Source organism: Gobio gobio (assembly GCF_949357685.1).
Source record: "Gobio gobio genome assembly, chromosome: 8".
Taxonomy (NCBI): domain Eukaryota; kingdom Metazoa; phylum Chordata; class Actinopteri; order Cypriniformes; family Gobionidae; genus Gobio; species Gobio gobio.
In genome coordinates this window covers 42826765-42851744 of record NC_137114.1, presented here as the reverse complement: position 1 = coordinate 42851744, position 24980 = coordinate 42826765, and the positions used below count along the sequence as shown (strand labels likewise).

General features: G+C 38.5%; 1 protein-coding gene across 2 annotated transcripts; it reads left to right on the top strand.

Annotated features, from left to right (window-relative positions):
• Positions 1–1395: 1395 nt before the first annotated feature.
• ppp1r14ab (protein phosphatase 1, regulatory (inhibitor) subunit 14Ab) lies at positions 1396–24375 on the top strand. 2 transcript variants are annotated; one of them, XM_079822642.1, is made up of 5 exons: positions 1396–1751; positions 19813–19893; positions 20218–20250; positions 22196–22980; positions 23579–24375. In XM_079822642.1, exons 1-4 carry the CDS (start codon positions 1521–1523, stop codon positions 22328–22330), a joined length of 480 nt encoding a protein of 159 aa, XP_079678768.1. In that variant the 5' UTR covers positions 1396–1520; the 3' UTR covers positions 22331–22980; positions 23579–24375. The 2 variants fall into 2 exon arrangements, with proteins under 2 accessions (XP_079678768.1, XP_079678767.1); XM_079822641.1 differs by having other exon boundaries at positions 1403–1751; positions 22196–22444; positions 23737–24375.
• The last annotated feature ends 605 nt before the right edge of the window (positions 24376–24980 follow it).

The window sequence follows — 24980 nt, the reverse complement described above, 5'->3', positions numbered from 1 at the left end:
AGCTTAGCTTATACCACACATTTGAACCTACTACATTCGTGTTAAATGTCCAGTATGTAAGCTACCTAAAAAAAACAGTAAGAATGAGAAATGCTATCCTATAGCTTCAGTTATATATGAACCATGTCATTTAAAATACATTAATGGTCATTATAATAACATCATTTTGTGGGTTATCAGGCATTAAAAATACTACCCATTAAAAGTCTGTTGAACCAATGGGATCAATCGTTGTCCTAAAGGAGACCCGATTCCTGGGGGAGGGGGACTCGATTTCTTATGACACTAAAGGCCCATTTATACTTCTGCGTCGAGTGTACGCCGTAGGCTACGCGCGTAGCCGACGCCGTCGTGAGCATTTATACTTCTGCGCTGTTGTCTGCGTCAATGTGCAATTCCACATGCAGACACCAGAAGGCAGTGTCCTCGGGCATGTTGGTGTAATCAAGACAACAGCCGAAGAAGAAGCAGCTTGATGTGTAGAATCTGTACATTCATGTCGGAATATCAGCAGCAGTGAGAGAGCGGCTTTTCTTGCAGCTTGAGTTGTTGTATCTAATACAAATTAAGCATCTAGTTGATTAGTAAAGTTAAATAAGGCGATCTGGCGCTGGAATGCATTTGTGAAACCATGCGGAGGTCGTGGCCGCTGTTTTCAGCAGCGGTGGCTCAGCAAGCGATTGTTGTTGCGGAGACTTCATTCACGAAATATACCCTAATGTGTCCCTGTTCTTGATATACAATTACTGATTAACATCTTTGGTTTTAATGAGAAAATAAATAAACTATATTCAGCGGATCTATGTATTTATTTACTACCATAAAGAATCACTGGACTGCAAAATAGTGTGTTATAGCAGACGTAAGGAACTATCATCCAATTTCTGGACACACACACACACACTCCTATCGCAGATTTTTTATTTATTTATTGACCTGAGGGAAGGGTTCTGGCAGACCAATCACAGCGCTTGCGGTCCGCGTAGAATTGACGCGTTGTTACATTTTTGGAGAGGTGCGCGTCAGGCTATGGCGTAGGGTACGGCGTATCCAACGCGTCTATGCGTAGGGTACGCCGTACCCTCTGCGTGCACTCGACGCAGAAGTATAAATTGGCCTTAACACTGGTTAAAATAGCTGATGTCTTTAGATTTAAACATTGTTGTAAATGTTTGGGATAATGTAAGTACACAAGTCAACTAAATATATAACATTGTCCTATATATAACATCTAAAATATTACATATTGTGCCTTAAATAGCCATTATTACGTTGTTTTTGGACAAATACATTTACGACACAAATATAAACTTTTTGTTTGTTTGTTTTATACGCGCTTTCCCCTATTGTAACACTGTAGCAGTAGCACCTCCTTGCGGGCTCACTGTGGTCGCCAGACCCCGAGAGTGAAAGCGAGAGTGAGGCAGTAACCCAGCAGCGCTAGGACCCTGCGCGCCCGCGCACTCCGGAGGTGTCGGAGGAGCGCACCTACTCCGCCAGACTCTTGATCAATTATTTGTATGCAAGTGTCCATCCAGAGGGTCACTCTGGAGATGGCTGCGAATCGGGTGGGGAAGCGTTACAACAATAAGATCCACTCACCGAGCCGAGGTACCAGCCGGGAAGCTGGACTGAGCGTGCAGAAGAGACAAGCACGAGTCACCGTCAAATATAACAGAAAGGAACTCCAGAGGCGCCTGGATGTGGAAAAGTGGATAGATTGTGGACTTGACGAGCTGTATTTGGGAAGGGTGAGTCCTCTTGTAACAACGATTAATAATATACGAGTGAAATAAAATATATATGGAATGAAAGACAAATTGAGTATAAAGATTTTCAAATCATTTCTGTGAATATTTAATGAGAAGCAAAAGGCGTTACTGATAAATCTGTTCTTGACTGCCGATTATTAGTCTACGCTGTCGGTAAAATTGGTGTAATAATGTATTGGGTAAAATGCAAGCATATTTAGTAATGTAAGTTTTCCATCAGTGGGAGGTAGATTTAAAATCATCACTTTCCACGTGTAAATGTGCACTTATAGGCTACGCGTCTCAATAGTGAAGCAGGTGTCACTCACAACATTTGAATCCATAATTAAATGTAAATTGTCTGATGGTAAAATATGAAAAGGATTCTCAATTACGCAAGAAAGTTTCGAAATATCGTTTGATCGAGTCCCTTTGCATGTGCCAATCAGTGATTATGTCGCACGTTTATTCATGAAGGGCGTGAACCTTTCCTTGTGTCATTCCACTAAACGACTGCCTTTTGTGTCCCTCATGAATATATGTGTGTAAACACTGACGAGCTGATACAACTTTTACTATGTGTTATTATAGTCTTTGTTCTCCACAAATTAAATTACTTTTATATTATTATTTAAATTGTATTTTCTCTTTTCTTCTTTCTCCATGAGGATTCTGTGTCCCCAGCCCTCTTAGATAGATAGATAGATAGATAGATAGATAGATAGATAGATAGATAGATAGATAGATAGATAGATAGATAGATAGATAGATAGATAGATAGATTCGATAAAATTCCAGTATTTTTCAAAATGACATCCTTACAGAATGTGAACTCTATATTCTTTTTAAATAACTATCTTATTTTGTAAGGTTTATCAGTCAGAAAATTAATACCCTGATTATAAGGGTATTTTCAAGATGTACCTTCTGGGGAAAAAATTCTGTTGATGTTCAATATGTTTATGAATAAAAAAATAAAAAACCTTCTGGGAAAAAGCTTTTTGAGGAGCAAATTTTGTATTTTATAAAAAAAAATGCTTTTATTTGAAAATAATTTTCTTATTGAAATTTTTGTACAGAAAGTTTGGTAAATAGTGGTCAAATGTACCAATGATCACTTTTAAAGAATAAACACTTTTTGGCATACCATAAAAATAACCTGCAGCCCAATTAGGTTATCCAACTCATAGTGAAAACCATGTAGCCTACCAACATTTCATTAACAGTAGAACTGAAATCTTAATTTGGGTACCATCTTACGTACGTGGGAAGTTTGGTCCCGTCAGCGAGGCACGCGAACATCACAGTGGCTCTAAGACGGTACTCTTTTTTTTGACTGTTAGCGTTTTTAAGTCTTTTTGCGCTCGTGAACTTCTAACATTACACTCTGACACATCATATTACTTGCCGCACTCATTTTATATGAATTTTGTTGCGGGTGTATGTAAAAGTATAGACCCTGCATATAAGGCAAACCTGTTTTTTTTTTTTTTTTTGGGGGGGGGGGGGGGGGGGGTGGCTGGGGGTTCAGATGCATTTCTAAGAAAAAAAACATTATTTGGAACAATACGGTACTAGAAATATCACCGTTAAATTATCTTTCTAAGGGTACGTTCACATTACAACGGTGTACTAAAAATGGAAAAGTTTCTTCTTTGTTTTTCACGTAAAAGACGACAATGTTGTCAAAATTATCCCGTTCACATGGATCCTCGAAAACAATTAAAAACACTGTATTATGCACGCCAAGCCAGTAGTTGGCGATGCTACTTTGGACAGAAAAGCTTGGGGTGTCACTGGTCTCATGCCTTTCACGCACACACTTGCACACAGTGTTGGGGAGTAACTAGTTACATGTAACTACATTACGTAATTTAATTACAAAATAAATGTGACTGTAATCAGTTACAGTTACTGAGAAAAAATGTCATTAAATTACAGTTACTTATGAAAATGTTAATGATTACAAAGAAATATAACACATTTTTACAATATTTTCTGTAAAAAGCTAGGATATGTTGAATAATATTCATTTGTTGCTTTGGCTGTTTTTGATGTGCACGATGCCTCCTGCCATGTAAAGGCCGTTTAGTAAAGCGATGCTATTCTGATGCTTTTGATTGGCTCTCGTTTGAATTAGCAGCGCACCACGTCTGCCAATTACATCAATCTACAAAGCTTTAGGTTACAATCTGTCTGAGAGTGGCCACCATGGCGAGTGATAAATGCGTTCCAGTGCGGGAAATTAGAAAAGTAATCAAATGTGATCACTTGCATTACTTTAATAAAGTAATTGAAATACTTATACAACTTATTACATTTTAAATAGGGTAACTTGTAATCTGTAAACTATTACATTTCCAAAATAACCTTCCCAACACTGCTCGCACGCACATGCTCACACGCTGTAAATGTTAAAACAGTGGGTGCATTTTTTATTACTCGCTTTTGTGTTTCGCCTAAATCCGCCATTTTACGCTGGCGCGAGAAGCGCATATGTAACGAATGATGTCAGAGACGTCAGTAGGCTATAATCGATTATGGTCTATTACTGCGTCGATGCGGACGTGGATTAATTTCAACACCCCTAGCACCTAGTCTCAGCCTCAGACGTCACGGACGTCTGATGCACATGGCACACTTATCCGGAAACACTTCAGGAGTTTCGAAGTCGTCATCTGATTGGTTGAATTCTACAGGATGTCCACGAGACGTGTGTGTTGTGTTCTTTACGGTCCGCCTGGAAACAAATGTCCCCCGTGGAAGAAGAACGACGTCATGTTTACAACTGTGACAATGAGCGCTTACCAGGATCAACTAAACGCTGGAATTTCAAAATTATGTGAAGTTCGCGACCCCACTGTTGAAGTAAATTTGCTCAGCGTTCTTGAATGAATCATTTAAAGATGCAGCCGGTCAACAAAACGAACTGTGACTGGTTACATGGACACATGGATACATGACATGTCAGTCAAACGTCCTCTTGGGCTGTCCTTGGCCAATGAAACCTTCTGCCGTCAGTCTGAAGACTACCAAGCACCTATAGACTGAGCATGCGCATGGCGTCACCATTTTGACAAATTTGCGCTTTTGTATTTACCTAGATGATAACTATATCGTTTGAAACCACTTTCAGGCCCCCGAAACATCATTGTCGTGTAAATGAACGGCCAAAAAGCATAAAAAGTTTTCAGTTTTTAGTTGAAAACGTGTAGTGAACGGCCCCTGAATAAACCCAAAATGAAGGCAAACCTTTATTTAAGACCACAAAAGTAAGTTGTGAAGATTTTTACCTCACACTTTGACATGATATTTGCATCTCCGAATGGTTTTAATAATTTGACTCAGCGGATTGTTTATGTAGCACACATAGTCACATCAGGCTACTTATCTGAGGCTTGAAAAAAAGACCAGTAAATATGCCTGATATGCAGAAATGCTAACAATTTATATCCAATTAGTTCACATTCCTGTGTCTTAGGGTATTTTAGGATGTGGGGAATTTTTTTCTCCAAGTCTCCAGTTCCCATGAGCAAGATCTGATCTTAAACGCTTAAGATGCGGTCAAAACTTGTTGTCGCGCATGCTGCCTTACATGGAGAGCTCTGGGATGCCAACAGGCGTCTGGAAAACGGTAAACATTCACAGTCACTGGGCTTTGTGATGGTGGATGTGAGGAGAGAGATGCTTAGGCTCTGACAGAGGAACGTACCTGGCGTCCTGCCACGATTATGAAATGTTCTAGGGGAGGCCAAGGGGTGTTGAAACACTTTTAGCTTCAACAGCTATAACTAGTGGTTTTCACAAACTGTATAATATATTTCCAGATTTGTCTGCTACTAATTAAAGTAGTATATTTGAATCTCGAAATATTTTCTCAATGTAGCTGCTTTTGCACTGTCAACTTTAAATCATACACAGAAAAAATTGGTGTAGGATTTACTTTGAAACGATGTTTCACTCGGAAATTGCTAGTATATTTCACAAAGTAATTGCAAGTGATACATTTAATGAATTTTCAAGACTGAAATAGTATTTCTTGTAAAACGTACTCCAATAATCTTGTTTTATTCCGAATTTAAAATATCATTGGTAACATTTTAATATAAGGTTTTATTGTTAACATTAGTTAATGAAATATTAACGAAAAATACTTCTAAAGCATTTAGTAAATGTTAATTTCAGGATTAATATCAAAAGTTGTAATATTATTGGACCTGAGCTAACATGATCTAACAATTAATGTTAACAAGAGATTGAGAAATACTTTAACAAATGTGTTTCTCATTGTTAGTTAATGGACCCTTATTGTGGTGTTACTAAATAATTTTTTACAGTGTCGATATAAAATTGAGCTTTTGATTTTCACTTCATTTTTAATAATTCGTTTTTTAAATATGAAAAAAAAAACATCTCAGTATGTCTTTTCACCTGCAAACATTAGGATAGTCTTGAATTATCAACACTATAATGTTGTTTATCCTCTTTGTATGTGCGGTTGAGTTGTCCAGCCACTGGACACACTCATATTATGGCAAAATATCACACAATGACAGGATGAATCTCAGCAGTCATCTTTTAGTGATGTTGGTGCTAAAACGAAACAGCCCCCACTCAGGGTGTAATCAGATCCCCCCCTTCATTTCCTGTCGGCAGCAGGCCCGGCGATGTCCTGCTCTTATGGTCTTGGGATTGATTGATGGTATATTTGTCTCATGGGGTGTTTCTTATGAGCGAGGGGGATGGGGGTCTGTGGAAATGAAGACCCCATATGTCACTGTATCACACAAAGAAAGCCCTCCTGCAACTATCCTCAACCCCCATATCCCGCAAAACGACTACCAGCTAACAATTGGTCCATGTACGGGGCATATTAAGCGGGACCATTAACCCACAGCTCTATCAAAGCTTAATAAAAAAGCCTGTGGTGGTCAGATGCGTGTCTGTTTGTAGTCCAGAGGCTGGTTCATCTTTTATTCCATGTCATCAAGCATGGTTTAAAACAGGCACAAAACTTTGTGCTACAGATGTGACAAATCCCATTAGTAATGGTTAACAGCAGTGGTCCTAAAATGGTTGAGACCTAAAATAATAAAGGCAAGTCTTTTCTGATGAACTTATGGAAAAAAAAGCGCAGAAGTGTTCTGTAATATAATCATGCATGGTTGAGGTAGCTAAATAAACAGGCTCATCAACTTTTAAAAGGAATGAGAAAACGCTTCTCATGTACACCGATCAGGCATAACATTATGATATAATATAATATTGTGTTCTGTTGGTCCTCCTTTTGCTGCCAAAACAGCCCTGACCCGTCGTGGTATCTGGCACCAAGATGTTAGCAGCAGATCCTTTAAGTCCTGGAAGTTGCGAGGTGGGGCCTCCATGGATCGGACTTGTTTGTTCAGCACATCCCACAGATGCCCGATTGGATTGAGATCTGGGGAATTTGGAGGCCAAGTCAACACCTCAAACTCGTGCTCCTCAAACCATTCCCGAACCATTTTTGCAGGGCGCATTATCCCGCAGCCACCAAGGAATACCGTTTCCATGAAAGGGTGTACATGGTCTCCAACAATGCACAGGTAGGTGCAACATGTCAAACTAACATCATTTGTTACATTTATATAGCGCTTTTCTGGGCACTCAAAGCGCTTTACATGGAAGGTGAGAATCTCCTCAACCACTACCAATGTGCAGCATCCACCTGGATGATGCGACGGCAGCCATATTGCGCCAGAACGCCCACCTCACACCAGCCTATTGGTGGAGAGGAGATCGAGTGATGAAGCCAATCAGTATATGGGGATGATTAGGGGCCATGTTGGACAGACGCCAATGGGCAATTTTGGCCAGGATGCCGGGGTTACACCCCTACTCTTTTTCCGAAAGGACATCCTGGGATTTTTAATGACCACAGAGAGTCAGGACCTCGGTTTTACGTCTCATCCGAAGGACGGTGCTTGTTACAGTATAGTGTCCCCGTCACTATACTGGGGCGTCAGGACCCACACAGACCACAGGGTGCTGGCCTCACTAACACCTCTTCCAGCAGCTACCTAGTTTTCCCTGGAGGTCTCCCATCCAGGTACTGACCAGGCTCGGCCCTGCTTGACTTCAGTGGGAAACCAGTCTTGGGCTACAGGGTGATATGGCTGCTGGCATCCACATAGATGGCCGTGGGAATGAGGGTCAGAAAATGAATGCACCTGGGTGGATTTTATCAGAGTGCTTATACAGTGTCAGCATCACAAGGAGCAAAGAGCAAAACAGCAGATGTAAGACATCAAGCTGAAATCCGCATTTAGAATGTTTATAAACAACATTACATTTCAGAGTTGACCCACAGCTGTGTTCTTGTTCCTAATATGGTCAGCTATTAAAGAGGTCACTAATAACCACAAGCCTGCGGTTAATCATTTATTCTGTATGTACAAATATTTTTTTTAAAAACGTTTCTTGTGAAAAATTATTTTCTTGTGTATTTTCTTTTAAATAAATGTTAAGAATCCCATCAAAGGCACGTATAATGTAATTAGTCAGACAAAGTCATGACAGTCCATGTTGCTCTCACATGCACTTTTGCCTTTAATGGGGAACAGCGTATTACATCACAGTTTATGGAGTCCTAAGGACAGATGATGCACAAACGATCTGACATTTTACTCTGGCTGGATGCAGAGGGATATCTGACATGAGAGGCGCTGAAATGCTAGCGCTGAGATTGTCCATAGTAGTTAAGATTACTGAATGCCGTATTATTTGAAGTGATGAAAAAATTTGTAATTTTTAAAAATAGATTTCGATTGCTAGGTGTCTGCCACAATGCTATAGTGTTGTGGGTGGTTGCCAGAGTCTTGCTATGCAGTTACTTAAGTGTCATCTTTCACCCAAAATCGCGTACTGTCTGAGTAGGTACTACATTTGAAATGTAACTTGCTTCACGACCATTAAAATACACACTATATTCCCAAAAGCATTGGGACACCCCTCCAAATCATTGAATTCAGGTGTTCCAGTCACTTCCACGGCCACAGGTGTATAAAATCAAGCACTTAAGCATGCAGACGCTTCTACAAACATTTGTGAAAGAATGGGTCGCTCTCAGGAGCTCAGTGAATTCAAGCGTGGTATCGTGATAGGTCGCCACCTGTGCAATTAGTCCATTCCGGAAATTTCTTCACTACTAAATATTCCACGGTCAACTGTTAGTGGTATTATAACAAAGTGAAACCTATTGGGAACAACAGCAACTCAGCCACAAAGTGGTAGGCGGCGTAAAATCACAGAGTGGGGTCAGCGCATGCTGAGGCACACAGAAGTCACCAACTTTCTGCAGAGTCAATAGCTACAGACCTTCAGATTACATTTACATTTATGCATTTGGCAGACGCTTTTATCCAAAGCGACTTATAGTGCACTAATTACAGGGACAATCCCCCTGGAGCAACGTGGAGTAAAGTGCCTTGCTCAAGGACACACTGGTGGTGACCGCTGGGATCGAACCAGCAACCTTCTGCATGTCAGTTAAGTGGTTTAACCCACTGGACCACCATCTCTACTCCCCATCTCTATATCTCTAGATTAGCTCAAGAACAGTGTAGAGAGCTTCATGGAATGGGTTTCCATGGCCGAGCAGCTCATCCAAGCCTTACATCACCAAGTGCAATGCAGTGTGGGATGCAGTGGTGTAAAGCACGCCGTTACTGGACTCTAGAGCAGTGGAGACGTGTTCTCTGGAGTGACAAATCACGCTTCTCTGTCTGGCAATCCGATGGATGAGTCTGGGTTTGGCGGTTGCCAGGAGAACGGTACTTGCCTGACTGCATTGTGCCAAGTGTAAAGTTAGGTGGAGGGGGGATTATGGTGTGGGTTGTTTTTCAGGGTTTGGGCTTGGCCCCTTTGTTCCAGTAAAAGGGACTCTTAATGCTTCGGAATACCAAGACATTTTGCACAAAGCAAGGTCTATAAAGACATTGATGATCGCGTTTGGCAAAGATTGAACTCTTTGGCCTGAATGGCAAGTCTCATGTCTGGAGGAAACCAGGCACCGCTCATCACCTGGCCAATACCGTCCCTACAGTGAAGCATGGTGGTGGCAGCATCATGCTGTGGGGATGTTTTTCAGCGGCAGGAACTGTGAGACTAGTCAGGATCGTGGGAAATATGAATGCAGCAATGTACAGAGACATCTTTGATGAAAACCTGCTCTAGAGCACTCTGGACCTCAGACTGGGGTGAAGGTTCATCTTCCAACAGCACAACGACCCTAAGCACACAGCTAAGATAACAAAGCAGTGGCTACAGGACAACTCTGTGAATGTCCTTGAGTGGCCCAGCCAGAGCCCAGACTTGAACCTGATTGAAAATCTCTGGAGAGATCTGAAAATGGCTGTGCACTGACGCTCCCCATCCAACCCAATGGAGCCAGAGAGGTCCTGCAATGAGGAATGGGAGAAACTGACCAAAAATAAGTGTGCCAAGCTTGTAGCATCATACTCAAAAAGACTTGAGGCTGTAATGGGTGCCAAAGGTGCTGTGTGTACATGTGAATTTCTTTATTCCGTTTGTTATTTTTTGTAAATACATTATATTTTATAATGGCGAAGTGTAATATATGTGGGTTGGTTAAAATCCCTAGCTCTACGATTGAGCAATAATAATGATCATGTGTGCCTTAGAAAACACCAGCGATGCATTTTGCCTCACTTGTCAGACTAGTTGTTGAAAATGGACTGGCCACATTCTTTTCTAAATGTTTGGAAATATTGATTTAGTCACATTCTTACAGGCTTACATCCTAAATACACAGGAGATTGGGCATTTCAATTAGGGTCACAGCTGTTAGTAAGGCATGGAAACTCAGAAGAAGAAAAACAGCCCATCTCAAAGACAGCAGGTAGAAAAAAAACGCTCTTACACATTAGCTACTGGCCTGGAATTAATAGAGGCTGAATCACAGCCCAGGGGCGTCGGGTGATGCTAAACCAGTTGGAGTGATTGACTCAGCACTCATGCTTGCAGTACAAGGTGAAGAACTCATGTTTTGTAAGAAGGAAATGTTTGGAGTTTTTTGGGGAGTTACTACAGAGACAAGCCAAAATATGTTGAAGAGCCACAGGCTGTATGACTAATGAAAATAGAACACATATAAATGCATTTTCAATAACATTTTTGATAAATTGTGTAGAATTAATGTCTAAATAATATTTGCTACACTCATTTCCCATTTTCAGTTGATTGTGCAAAACTTTTCAGTTGAAGGCACAAACGTGAATTTACTGGAGGATTCCTCTGTACGTTCGCCGTGTGAGGGGTTGTGTTTGTTTCACAGCATTTCAGTGGCATTTGGAGTTAAAAGAAAGGTCACCGATGCCCTGGTAGGGCTTTCAGCTTGGATCTTACTCTGATTGACCTTTCGACGCTGGTGTTAGTTTCAGGATTTTGAAAGTTCTCCCACGCCAACCCTGTTCCCTGTAGTTATCCGTAACCTTATCAGGAAATGCACTGGCTTGCATGACCAGCTCTTAACCTGTTGTGTGTGTGTACACTACACTGGTGGTGATTTGGTGCTTTGGTAATAGAAGTAACATAGTTACAATCCTTGGTGTTGTTAAGTTGGTAAGTTTAGACTGAATCCCACCACATACTGTTGTGATTTAGTTTTGGTCACACCATGGGCTCTATTTTAACAATCTGAGCGCATGATCCCAATCCACTTTTGCTAGTTTAACGACGGGAAAAAGGGCCGGCGCATGGTATAAAAGGGTTGTACCTTGTCTCTTAATGAGTCATGGGTGTGTTTTGGGCGTAACGTGCAGTAAACCAATCGGAGTCTCATCTCCCATTCCCTTTAAATGGTTGTGCTTGCACCATGGCGGATTCGCTATTCACATGGCGGAATTAGCAAGCGGAAAGACTGAACGCTTCTCCAGAGAGGAATCCTTTTATTTTTAATATTTAAAAATGTTTGTGTGCTGCTGCGCGTCCCTGTGTGTGTAATAAGCAGGGTGTACGCGCGTTGTGCATCCGCCTATAGGCACATATTACTAATGCGTCCTTTAAATGACACAATAAATACTGGTCAATGGCGCAGTCGTTTTCAGTTGCCGCAAAATAGCAACGCGCCAACAATGCGCCTGAACACACCTCGCTTTCAGACCATGGGCACAAAAATGGGCACAAATGCATTTGCTATTTAAACAATGTTGCGCAGGACATGAAAATGATAACTGTGTCGGGCTGAAACTAGCAAAAAACACTTGTGTCGCACCTGTATGGTGTATGATGGGGCCCGATGTCTCTTTAATTTGAATTTATTTTTGTTTTTTAATATTCTCTATTTATTCACCCTTATGTCGTTTCAAACCTATGGAAGCTTGTTTCCGCCACTGAATAAAGCTAATTCCGACTTTTTATTTCACAATTGCGAGATTACATCTAACAATTCTGACTTTATAACACAATTACGACTTTATATCATGTATTTCTGACTTTATAACACACAATTTCAACTTTATGTCATACAATTCTGACTTTATAACACACAATTTCAACTTTATTTCATACAATTCTGACTTTATAACACACAATTGCAACTTTATATCATGTATTTCTGACTTTATAACACACAATTTCAACTTTATGTCATACAATTCTGACTTTATAACACACAATTTCAACTTTATTTCATACAATTCTGACTTTATAACACACAATTGCAACTTTATATCATATAATTCTGACTTTATAACACAATTGCAACTTTATATCACACAAATCTGACTTTATAACACACAATTGTGACTATATCAAACAATTCTGACTTTATAACACACAATTGCAACTTAATATCATGCAATTCTGACTTTATAACGCACAATTGCAACTTTATATCACACAATTCTGACTTTATAACACACAATTGCGACTTTATATCATAGAATTCTGACTTTATAACACAATTGCAACTTTATATCATGCAATTCTGACTTTATAACACAATTCTGACTTTATAACACATAATTGTGACTTTATATCACGCAATTCTGACTTTATAACACACAATTGCGACTTTATATCATAGAATTCTGACTTTATAACAATTGCAACTTTATAACACACAATTCTGACTTTAAAACAATTCTGACTTTAACACAATTCTGACTTTATATCAAACAATTCTGACTTTATAACACACAATTGTGACTTTATATCATGCAATTCTGACTTTATAACACACAATTGTGACTTTATATCAAACAATTCTGACTTTATAACACATAATTGTGACTTTATATCAAACAATTCTGATTTTATAACACAATTTCAACTTTATATCATGCAATTCTGACTTTATAACACACAATTGTGACTTTATATCATGCAATTCTGAGTTTATAACACAATTGTGACTTTATATCAAACAATTCTGACTTTATAACACACAATTTCAACTTTATATCAAACAATTCTGACTTTTTATAACACAATTTCAACTTTATATCATGCAATTCTGACTTTATAACACACAATTGCGAGTTTATATCAGATATAAACTTGCAATTGCAGGAAAAAAAGTCATAATTGTGAGATAAAAAGGCGCAGTTACCTTTTATATTTTTTATTCTGTGGCTTGCATACAAACCTGCGTGATTTTTTAACCAGAATTATTTTATAATTGTAAAAATGATCCTAAAGCACTATAAACATATCATAAAAGTGATCCATGTGATCTTTTCAATGAATCACTTGATCCAGTTCACATTGTTCAAATACGTCTAAATGTTTCGTTCATTGACCACACATTCCTACTTCTGTCACAAACATGCCAAATTGATTTTTAGAGAAATTGCATCAAATCACCACATTTTCTTGTTTTCATTAGGTGGGTGGCAGGTTTCAAGCTGGTTTGGCTTTGGTAAATGATTTACTGAAAGTATCTGAAAATTGCCCTTGGCCTATTTTTTTTTTTAATGCGCCAAGCCACAAAGAAACGGAAGTGAAGATTAAATCATTCTCGAAACACAATGGTACACACCATAAATAATAGATTGCATGTTTTCAGCTATCCCATTTACTATAGAGAAAACTATTTTTCCGCCGCAGTTAACGCTTTAAAGTCAATGCAGAAATTCAGCCATTAATTAGATATGAATTATATCTCTCAATGCAAGAATTTTGACACTGAGTATTGTGAATGAGTAGTTTGTTTTATGTGTATTTGAGGAGGCTTGTTTATTCCCACACAATAGATTAGTGCTAAGTGACAGCTGTCTGGCCTAGATTGACAGCTGCTGAGTAGAACGAGAGACAATACTTAGATTTTTAGCTCTTTAAGGCTTAATGACCTGCATGTTATGCCAATGCCACCGTCTGATTTCATCACAGTTCTCATTTAGTATGACTTTAACGTTTAGGGATGGCTTAGCAATTTAAATGGTTGGCAGTCAAGTGAGAATGCATCTGAATGTGCACATCTAATGCAATTGTTCCCTTTACAAGAGCAATTGTGAGTTTACTTTTATTCAGCCTTGTATTAAGTCTAATTGCAAATGCTCTTTATTATTTTATACATTAATGGTGCATTCCGATTTTAGTGCACTTTTTCATGATTCTTTTTTAATAGTAGATCGTTTGAACAAGGAGATAAAGATTGAGAACTAAAAATTAGAAACATGGAAAGTGATGTTTAAATGTAAAGGCCTGTTCACACCAAGACAAAATTTTGGTGCAAAAATTTGGTCCGATAAACATTTCAAAGGTGCAGTTACCATTACATTTTTACAGCGAAATTCTTAGTGCAAATTAAGTGGTCACCCTAGACTTTGCCCATGAAGCAATTTTGCATTTAAAAGACGTCTAATAGCCATCCAAACAAAGCCCGGGCGTCTAGGCTAAAACAAAGCTAAATTTGAGCTGTCAGTGAAAATTGAACAGCCCAAGAATAGACTAGTCATCTAGAACATGAACTTGTCAAAGAAATGAAACCAAACACCTTGTAATCACTGTTGACTTTGCTTACATGATAGAATTTCACACATCTCGCAAGATATTTAGGCAAAAACATTATGTAAACAAATTCAAGGTTATGTTGGCTAGAAGTGGGTTACTCATAGCCGGACTAGATCAGGTCTAGAGTTAACCGACGCAGTGAAATGACGGCTATTGCTTGCTGGGTGAGCACACGAAAGTTCTTCAGACACTGCAACGGTTGTGATAAGACGTCACACTCTTTTCTTAAAAACATAAATTCAACATTTAACAAATAATAACAAATCCAAAATGTAAAAATATACACTCTACTCCACTTTTTTTTAAGGTTTTAAGGTTTGGCTGCGTCCGAAATCGCATACTTCCCTACTATATAGTAGGCAAAAAATAGTATGTGACAAGTGTAGTATTTCCGAATTCACAGTACTCATAAAAGAGTAGGCAAAACGTACCCGTATTACCTACTACTTCTGGCAAGATTCTGAAGTGTGCATACAATGGACACTTTACTATCCCACGAGGCCACAGGAGAGGATTTGTGAATGGCAGCGAAGCGACGTAACTGACTCTGGTAGGTTACATGATAATGACAGCATGGCGAACGTAGTACATCCGGATTACATTCATACTATATAGAACATACGTTTTTAGCACTAAATATTCAAAATAAGTACCTACTCAAGGGAGTATACAATTTCAGACTTTTAATTTATTTTGAGGTTCACCAAAGTTCACCAAACCTGAACTTTGGAATGCGCCGAAATATGAAACGTCTTCGCATGAGCGTGTGCTTCCAGTCTCCAGCAGCATTTGCATACGTATGAATGGAAGTCAAAGGAATGAAAAGTATAGTGTGACCACCCCTTTAGTCAATAGGAACGTGAGGGACACATGAGCTGAAATATTTCCCCATGTGGATTTAACATCAGATTCAAGGAAATGCGGTGCTTCACGCATTGATACACAATTGACAGTGGACAATGGACGAGCAGAATTCTGCACGGACATTTGTATGCCATCAATGCGACAATTTGGTTTTGGTTTTTTTACTGAAAGGTGTTGTCTTTTGCATCGCACTATGAAAAAACGTAGCCTGGTCCTACCAGACTCTCGTACATTTCATTTGTACATAGAGTCTGGCCCCTCTCCATTGACAAGCGTTAACTTCCTTGAAAGCGGGTACTCTGTTGAAGTTTAAAACTATTGGATCTGCCAAGAGCCACTCTGGATCTGTCATAACCCATCGCTAACGTTTGGTCGTGGCGTATGTCGCCTTTATTTCTCACATGGAAGTCCGTAAAAATAAATGTGCAGCCGCCTCCGTGATAAAACCTCATGCATTCGGATTGTGATTTATTCACGGTGAAGGGGAGTTTTGTGATCGGGAACGCGTTGCTCACGTGGTCCGTAACATGATTGTATACTGTAAATAAAATATCATATGCTTGGTGTGATAAGAATAAATGCTGCCGTAAATAACGGCCCAATTCAAATGTTTACGTGCTTTTCTTGCTTTTATTTTTTGAAATATATTGCTCTTGAAAATACTTGCCAGCATTTAAAGAAATGCATTTAAATTACAGTGAAGCGCAACCGCACGGTGCTCTGCAGTGGTCAAAAAGGATATAAACAGTACATTTTGAAGCTATATATTCTTGAAAACTCAGAGATGTGGATTCGGACGGCTATTAAATGACCACACGACCTTGGTGTTTGTCAAAACCAGTAGGTAATTCGGCCGGGGATTTATACGCGTGTTGTGGGAGATGGACAGCAATAAAATCACTGACTAGCCCCTGTAAATGATGACAATACCTTCCGACCGTACGAGAAACAATTACCGGGATTCAGCCAACTTCTTCACCACTAACGGAGCGAGCTGGAAAATCAAACTTTTCCCGGGACACAACATCATGGCCACCAAAAAAACTCAGCAAAGATTGTTCTTGCTCCGGCTTTAGCGATGCCACAATGGAATGAATGGCTTCGCTCGCATCTTTTCTCCGCCGCCATTACTGAACTACAACTCAAACTAGCGCACGACATCAACGTCATCATTCTCAGCCACTCCCTCTGTTCGCTGATTGGACCGGTAAAAATTTGTTCGGAGAAAACCTAAGCCTATACCGCAGTCCCAGACGGAGAACTGAAGGAAAATGAAAATTGAGCGGTAGGAGAAAAGTACGTAGGAGGGCGGAGCCAGGCTAGAAAAAACAGGCCAACCAATTCGATTTGCACTTTTGGTCACATGCCCAGCGACACTGCTGTTACATAAAACTTAGGGAGTCGGCCATTTTACGATCTGTCTCAAATGTAAAATCCTTCCAGAGCACTGAAATGTTTGCTTCTTAAAAATTTACTTCTCATCTTTGCTCACTATGTTCCCTTAAATCATTCCCTTCCCTCATCATTTACTCAACCTCAAGTTGTTCCAAACTTGTATACATTTCTTAAGAAGATATTTAGATAATATTTGGAAGAATGTTTGTAACCAAACAGATCTCTGCCTCCATTGACTACCATAGGAACAAAAATACTATAGTAGTCAATGGGATCTACTTGGTTATAAACATTCTTCCAAATATCTTCCTTTGTGTTCAGCAGAACAAAGAAACTCATACAGGTTTGGAACAACTTCACAGTGAGTAAATTATGGCAGAATTTTTTATTTTTTTACTAGGTAGCAGCCGCTAGCATCAGTCGCTAGAGTGCCTCTTGAGATCAGGAGAGTGAGGTTTACACACACAGCTCTTACTGGCCTACGACAGTTACACTCACCCCCCTAAACCTCACTCCCATCCGGGTCAACGACACCAAATGTCACCAGGCTTACTCAACCCGCCCTGAGTGGGATTTGAACCGTGGTCTCTGGCAAGACCGCAGCTTCTACAGCGCCTCTTGAGATCAGGAGAGTGAGATTTACACGCACAGCTCTTACTGGCCTACGACAGTTACACTAGCTAACATTTAACTTACAGTTGACATGTTGCAGGTATATCTAGCAATCAAACTATTTATCATAATGTGCTTTAAAGGTGCACTGTGTCAATTTTAGCGGCATCTAGTGGTGAGGTTGTGAATTGCAACCACCGCGCCGCTCACCCCTCCCTTTCGAAGCACATAGAGAAGCTACGGTGGCCAACACAGGACAAAATGTCGTCGTCTGAGACAGCAGAGAGTAGCTAGCGATCTAGTAGTAGAGCAGTTTGTCCGTTTAGGGCCACTGTAGAAACAGTTACTGCGATTTCAATATAAGGGGACCCGCGGTGTATGTAGAAATGGCTCAATCTAAGGTACACTGTAAAAAAAATTCAGGTCTCCAATTGAAAATTTTCTAGTGAGTAATCACATCTAAATTTTTCAGTTGGCCAAATTGAATTTCTGTGAATTGATGCAATTTAATTAAATTAAAATTCAAGAAATTCAATTTGTTCAACTGAAAATTTTAGATGTGATGGCTCACTAGAAAATTTTCAATTGGAGACCTGATTTTTTTTTTTACAGTGTAATAAAAACATAACCTTACATTATGTAAAGTCTTTATACACCTGTTGCGTGCTTAAAGATGTAAAAGGGATGATGACGCAACATTTACGTGAGTTGCGGTGTGTGCAGGTAACAGAAACAACCAACAAATGAAGTACAGCTAACGTTTAGTTCATTTATTAAAGGAAGTGTAAAGGAATTTACAAAACATGAAAATATGAAAGGAAAACCAAAAACAATGAAAGCAAGAGGGTCGCCCAAATCAATGAAATAATCAAAACCCAATGATTATTAACCCAGACCTTTAAACTACCTAACAAAGAAAAGTGCAGAAACAAAACCGAAATCCTCAGCGTATACGACGCCTTAAATAAACTACACTGACTACAGTAAGCAAAATACAATTGAGGGCGATTACTCTTTAACTAACTAACATTGAAAAGCTATCTACCGTGATTACAGACAAAACTTACAAGATCAACCAGCAAAGCTGTCTTTTGTGTAGACATAAAATAAACGACAATGGACAATTAAGCAAGAGGGCTCAAAACATTGCTGAGTGGTTAACATGCCGCGTTTGTCTCTGAACATCAGCGCGTGGCACGTCAATCACACACACACACACACTATGGAAGGCCAACAGGGCCAACATGTGTGAAACTGACGTACAAACACGCGTCAGTTTCACACGTTTTGGCCCTGTTGGCCTTCCATAACACACACACCTGCACGCGTTCATTACAATTCATTACAAATGGGGCCTTTTAACATGCCAGCGGATTGGTCGGACGTCACTCATTACGTCATTAAGCGTGGTGACGCTATAGTGGACAGCCATGTTAGTCCGATGATTCCAACCTAAGAATAACTTCTTAAACAGAAAGAAAGATAAAAGAGAAAGGGAAACGAAACAATACGAAACACACATGGAATGTAACAACACCACTGAAAACATAGTTATGTATATTATATTGCATTTCTGTTAATAGATCCTCATAAATACACCTTTAAATAACATAAAAAAATAAATGTCAGAAATATATCAGTTCTGCTGTTGTTCATAAATACCAGAAGGGACGTTATTATCAGTGTCCCAATGTGTAGTGATCCAGGGTGCCTGAATAAATGCCTAGATTGTGAATCAGTATATCTGAATTCGTGCACACGATATTATGATTCAGGACCTAGGGACCTGATTGAGACGCATCCTACGACTTGTTTTGTGACAGTGGATATGAGGGGAAGAATTCGGAACCGGCTCTCAATTGTAAGCCGCTTTGGATAAAAGTGTCTGCTAAATGAATGTCTGATGAATAAATGTCTTATATACTGTTTGACTTTCCCAACGTGACAAGCGGTTGTCAGAAATGGAAAGTTGCACAGCACTTTGTGTACGAGAGTAACCGGGATATTTCATAATTTCCATAAGTGCCACTAATGAGTGTGGAATTTGATTTTCATTCAGCCTGTCTGACATTTGTTGCGCATTGGTTCAAACTGAAAAATTGAATGCAAATATCAGACCGGATTCTCATGCCGAACATTCATCAGCCTTTAAATGCGACTTGTCTTCCTCTCCTCACAGGAAGACGATATGCCAGAGGAAGTGAACATTGACGAGCTCCTAGATCTACAGAGTGATGAAGAAAGGATAGAGAAGCTTAAGGTATGCTCTCTGAAAATACTGATCAAGACAAGATCAGTTTCTTGTCACAAGCATGTGGTGTATTTTAACTAGCTTAAAAGGAACGGTTCACCCAAAATGTTATTATGAACTACTTATATATGCCAATTCTTCCATCTTTTTGATTTTGTGTTCCACATAAGATAGAAAGCCATAGGGTTTTTGAACGGCATGAGTATATTCCTTTAACCAGCAGGAGCTGAATCAAACCAGCATAAACCATCCTGGACTTCTATGGAAATTAATTTTCACCAGGGAAGAGATTCGTGTCACGCTTTTTATCAAATCTTTCTGTTTTTTTTACAGGACATCCTTCATACCTGCAGTAACAACACAGACGTAAGCTATTCATATGTTTTCATTCGATCACACAATGGGAATTAAACAGAGCTGTGCTGTCGTTTTCTGCACATAGTTTTAATGTTTTATTGAACAAAATAAGCCTCTGCAGTGACTTATACAGTGTTGATGAATAGACAAAACTCTTTATCCCATAACACAAAATCCAATAACACAAAACATGTTTTGATAAGATAACGGGAAGAGATTAAATAACCTGCCACTAGCAAAACACAATATAATGCAGTATTTGATGCTTTTTGCTGGCAAATGATGTAGTTACACAACTACCAGCAGGGACTGACTAGGATATACTAACCAGCCAAACATAACTGATGTGATGGTATTGTTTATGGATTGTGATACTGGTTTATTGGAAATGGATAATATAATTAAACTTCTTATTCTATTAGGGAAATATCATATACATAAAGCAAAATGTATATCGACTGTACCAAATGGTAGACTATTTTCCACTGATTTGAAGATTTTTTGACTCCCTAACATCAATACAGAACAATCGAAAAGCTGTTAAGACATCTAAGCTGTTGAAAAGGATACTTAATGTAATAGAAACATGATTGATTTGTAACATAAGATACATTTGATTTGTTTTATATATTCAAATGTCTTTGTATTCCCCTACTGTTGTTTCAATAAAAATAAAAAAAACAGCCAAACATTCACGTCTGTACTACAACACTATCCTCTGCTGCCCCCTATTGACAAAGTTGATATTGACAAGTCAATACTTTTACAGTTTTCAGTAACCCGTTCTTCATACATGGATTACTCAATTTTATGGATTTGGCATGACCCGGGATTGTTAGGTTCTTCGAATCTCATTCTTGAGTTGCTGTCATAGCAACAAGTCCGTAAGCCCAAACCTGCTCAGGAGCAGACTTATTTCACGTAAACAAGATTTGACTGCGTCTTTTTAAAGGTGAAAGTCTGTCCCAGCCATTGCTACTTTCTTACAAGAGCACCTTATTGAACCAGGGACATTGATAATTAAAAATAAAAACGGAAATATGTTTTTATTTACAACATAAGCTACATTAGAAATTACAGTATTAGAATGTTGTGTAGTCTATATAGACAGAGCCAATTTTTCTTGAGGGAAGAATTATCTCATTATTTTATTGGAGCCTTACACACATTACATACAGTTAGTTTGAACTGTGCATTATACAGCTATCATACAGGAGGCTTGATGCAGCCACTTTCTATTTTGTGAAGCTCAACCATTTTTTGCTGCACATCAGAACTATATTCTTTGGTTTTACTCATTGTGATGAATGATTACGGGAATTTGGCCTTTGTGTTTCCTCATACTAACACTCCTGTGGATAGTCATAGCTGGACAGTGTCATGCTCCTAGTCACCCTGGTGTGATAAACAAACGTAAATATGAATGGGAATATACTTCAGAGATATTTTACTCATAAGAATTTCTAGGGGTGCCAATATTTGTGGCCAGCATGCATTGGAGAAAGGCATTTATTCCATAATGAGATTTCACTTCAATGAAAGGTTAGAATTTTGTGAATTTTTTTATTTATTCTTTTTTTATGAATGAAAGATCTAAAGGATAAACAATACAGATTTATTTTCACAGCCAAATTTACCATAGATGCCAATAATAGTGGAGGGCACTGTAACAATGAGCAATACATTTGGCGTAATAATGTAACTTCTGTGGCTGTTCATGGTCAGGACTATTTTTTCCAGGGGAGGGAAGGCTTTTAATGATTTTACTTCATGAAAGTTGCATTGATACATATTTTTTGGCTTTAATATTATTGTGTGGTACTCGAGGCTAGTGCTGTATGGTGAATAAGTCATGGCTAACAACGCCCTTCTGTTGTGACTTATTCATGATACAGCTCAGTCTCTCATACCTTATTGCTTATGATGATGTGCTTCTCCTCCTCATCTTCACCAGGTCTTTATCACAGAATTGGTGAATAAACTTCACGGTTTGCAGAAGCAAGAAGATCTCCACAACAATGGCATTGAACATCCCCAGCTTCACGTCTTCCCCGACCGCCAGGGCTCTTCTGACACCGAGAATCACTGAGCACCTGCACAAACATCTACAGCTGTTCCTTCTCCTGTATCGAAACTGCTTAACAGCAACGCATCAGCAGCACGTGTGTAAAATATAGACAGGTTGCTGACTTCAATTTGTAAGGTAACAAAAGAAAACAAAAACCTATAAAAAAAATATTTATGTAAAAATAACACAGCATGGACACGTTACAAGTTGTCATCATTAATTTTAAACAATGAAAAATCTTGTTTGTACTTCCCAGTTAACATGTAGCCTATTAGTTCATTTAAAGAACTATTTCTACCTGATTCCTTAAAGGGATAGTTCACCCAAAAATGAAAATTCTGTCATCATTTACTCGCCCTCAAGTTGTTCCAAACCTGTATGAGTTTATTTCTTCTGCTGAACACAAAGGAAGTTAATTGGTAGGAAATTAGTAGGGGGAAAAATACTATGGTAGTCAATGGGGGCCGAGATCTGCTTGGTTACAAACATTTCCAAATACCTTCCTTTGTGTTGTGATGTATACAACTTGAGGGCGAGTAAAAGATGACAGAATTTTTATTTTTGGGTGAACTATTCCTTCAAAATTACATTCATTGGTATAACAGTTTTATTCTGTAACATTAAATCATTTATTTTACTTCAAAAGAACACGCACCTATTTTTGAAAATAGGCTCATTTTCCAACTCCCTAGAGTTCAACAGTTGAGTTTTACTGTTTTGGAATCCATTCAGCCGATCTCCGGGTCTGGCGGTAGCACTTTTAGCATAGCTTAGCATAGATCATTGAATCTGATTAGACCATTAGCATCTTGCTCAAAAATGACCAAATTACCAATTTTTCCTCTTTAAAACTTGACTCTTCTGTAGTTACATCGTGTACTAAGACCAACGGAAAATTAAAAGTTGCGATTTTCTAGGCCGATATGGCTAGGAATCATAGGCGTAATGGTATTACGCAGCGCCTGAAAATAGGCTAACTTCCGTCAACATAACCAACGTGACAACCTGCTTGCACAGAGAGCGTGCTGGGGACTATTTTCAGTACACGATGTAACTACAGAAGAGTCCAGTTTTAAATAGGAAAAATATCAAAACTCTTGGGTCATTTGAGCGAGATGCTAACGGTCTAATCAGATTCAATGATCTATGCTAAGCTATGCTAAAAGTGCTACCGCCAGACCCGGAGATCGGCTGAATGGATTCGGCAACGGGAAAACTCAACTGTTTAACTCTAGGGGAGTTGGAAAATGAGCCTATTTTCAAAAATAGTGGCGTGTTCCTTTAATAAAAACAGTTAATTTAGTGAATTTTTGGTTACCTGAGAAAACATTTTTTTACAGTACATAATAACCTTTTTAAATAGTTTTTCCTTAGAAATATTGACCCATGTGAAGGATTTTTCTAAATAAATATTTCTTGGTTTTTAGATTATACCGATTTGATGGGTTTTCCACGAATGGACCAAAGATTTTTGTCAAGATGCTTTTTTAGATGAAATGGCTGTAGTAATTCCCTGTTGTGTTGTTTATATCTGTGAATTAGATTTTGTAGGATTAAATAATTTTTCAGAAAAACTCAGTGATGATCTTATGATACTTGATTAAAACTGACAGCTCATGCTTATGCCTAGTAGATATGAAGGACAAAGACAGGTCTGTGACAAAACCATGAGGTATTGTTAATATGTTTGCTGCTACTATGTTAACTACTCAAGCTGGTTAAATTTACTCCACATTTTGAAGGAATTTCCAAGTTTTTCTCTTCCAGCTCTGTATTTAGTTTGTTTATTTGTACAGTGCCAGCGATTTCTCTTATCATGTTTTTATTGACTGTTTTTAAGTTTCACTTGCTTGCAGTTATGGGTTTTTGAAATACCTTCCAGTGCACGTCTAATTTTAAACATTGGACAGAAATAATAATAAAAAAAATTGAGTAAAAAGTTATGGCAGGCTATTGCTTTTGGAATCCCTTTGTTAAAAGAAAAACACTCAAGCTAAGAAACACAGGAATAAATCATGCTGTATATAGCCTGTTAAATCTTTGTGAAATAAAATTATAATAAATCTACTATGTATTCAGCTAATTATTATTATTATATTTACTAAAGTACGTAATATGCATGCACGTAAACAGCTTGGGTTTTGCAACTTTGATATTCCACCTTTTAATTTCACACACATAATCCAGTGACAGAAGTACACTCTTAAGAAAAAATTTTCTGAACAGTAACAAATTATGGTTCTTCAGTTTTTTTTACAATAAGTGGACCTTAAAGGTGTTATAAATAACCTTTTTATTAATAGTTTATTTTTGTTAGTATTAGTATATTAGTATCTTTACAGTTACAATGTGTCTCTTCTATTTGTTTATAAAAACAATTATGCTTATGAAGGCCAACATTAACAAAAATGGACAGTATGTGAGACCTTTAGAATGTTAAAAGGCAAAAATTATATAAAATCAAGGGACAGTTTAAATTTTTTTTGTGACCAGGTATGTATATACATAAAGTAATAATACAATTTAAAAAACGGACAATATGGATCATAAATTAAATTTCTCTGTTACTTGGTGGAGAAGAGAAGATGAGTATCGTTAACTGAACAGGGGTGCGTTTCCCAAAAGCATCGTTTGCCAACTATGGTCGCAAGTTCCGTCGTTATCAACATAG

Coding starts and splice junctions, on each gene's coding strand:
- ppp1r14ab (XM_079822642.1), top strand. CDS start 1,521: ATGCAAGTGTCCATCCAGAGGGTCACTCTGGAGATGGCTGCGAATCGG. Junction 1,752..19,812: donor ACGAGCTGTATTTGGGAAGG/GTGAGTCCTCTT, acceptor CTCTCCTCACAG/GAAGACGATATGCCAGAGGA. Junction 20,251..22,195: donor CCTGCAGTAACAACACAGAC/GTAAGCTATTCA, acceptor CATCTTCACCAG/GTCTTTATCACAGAATTGGT.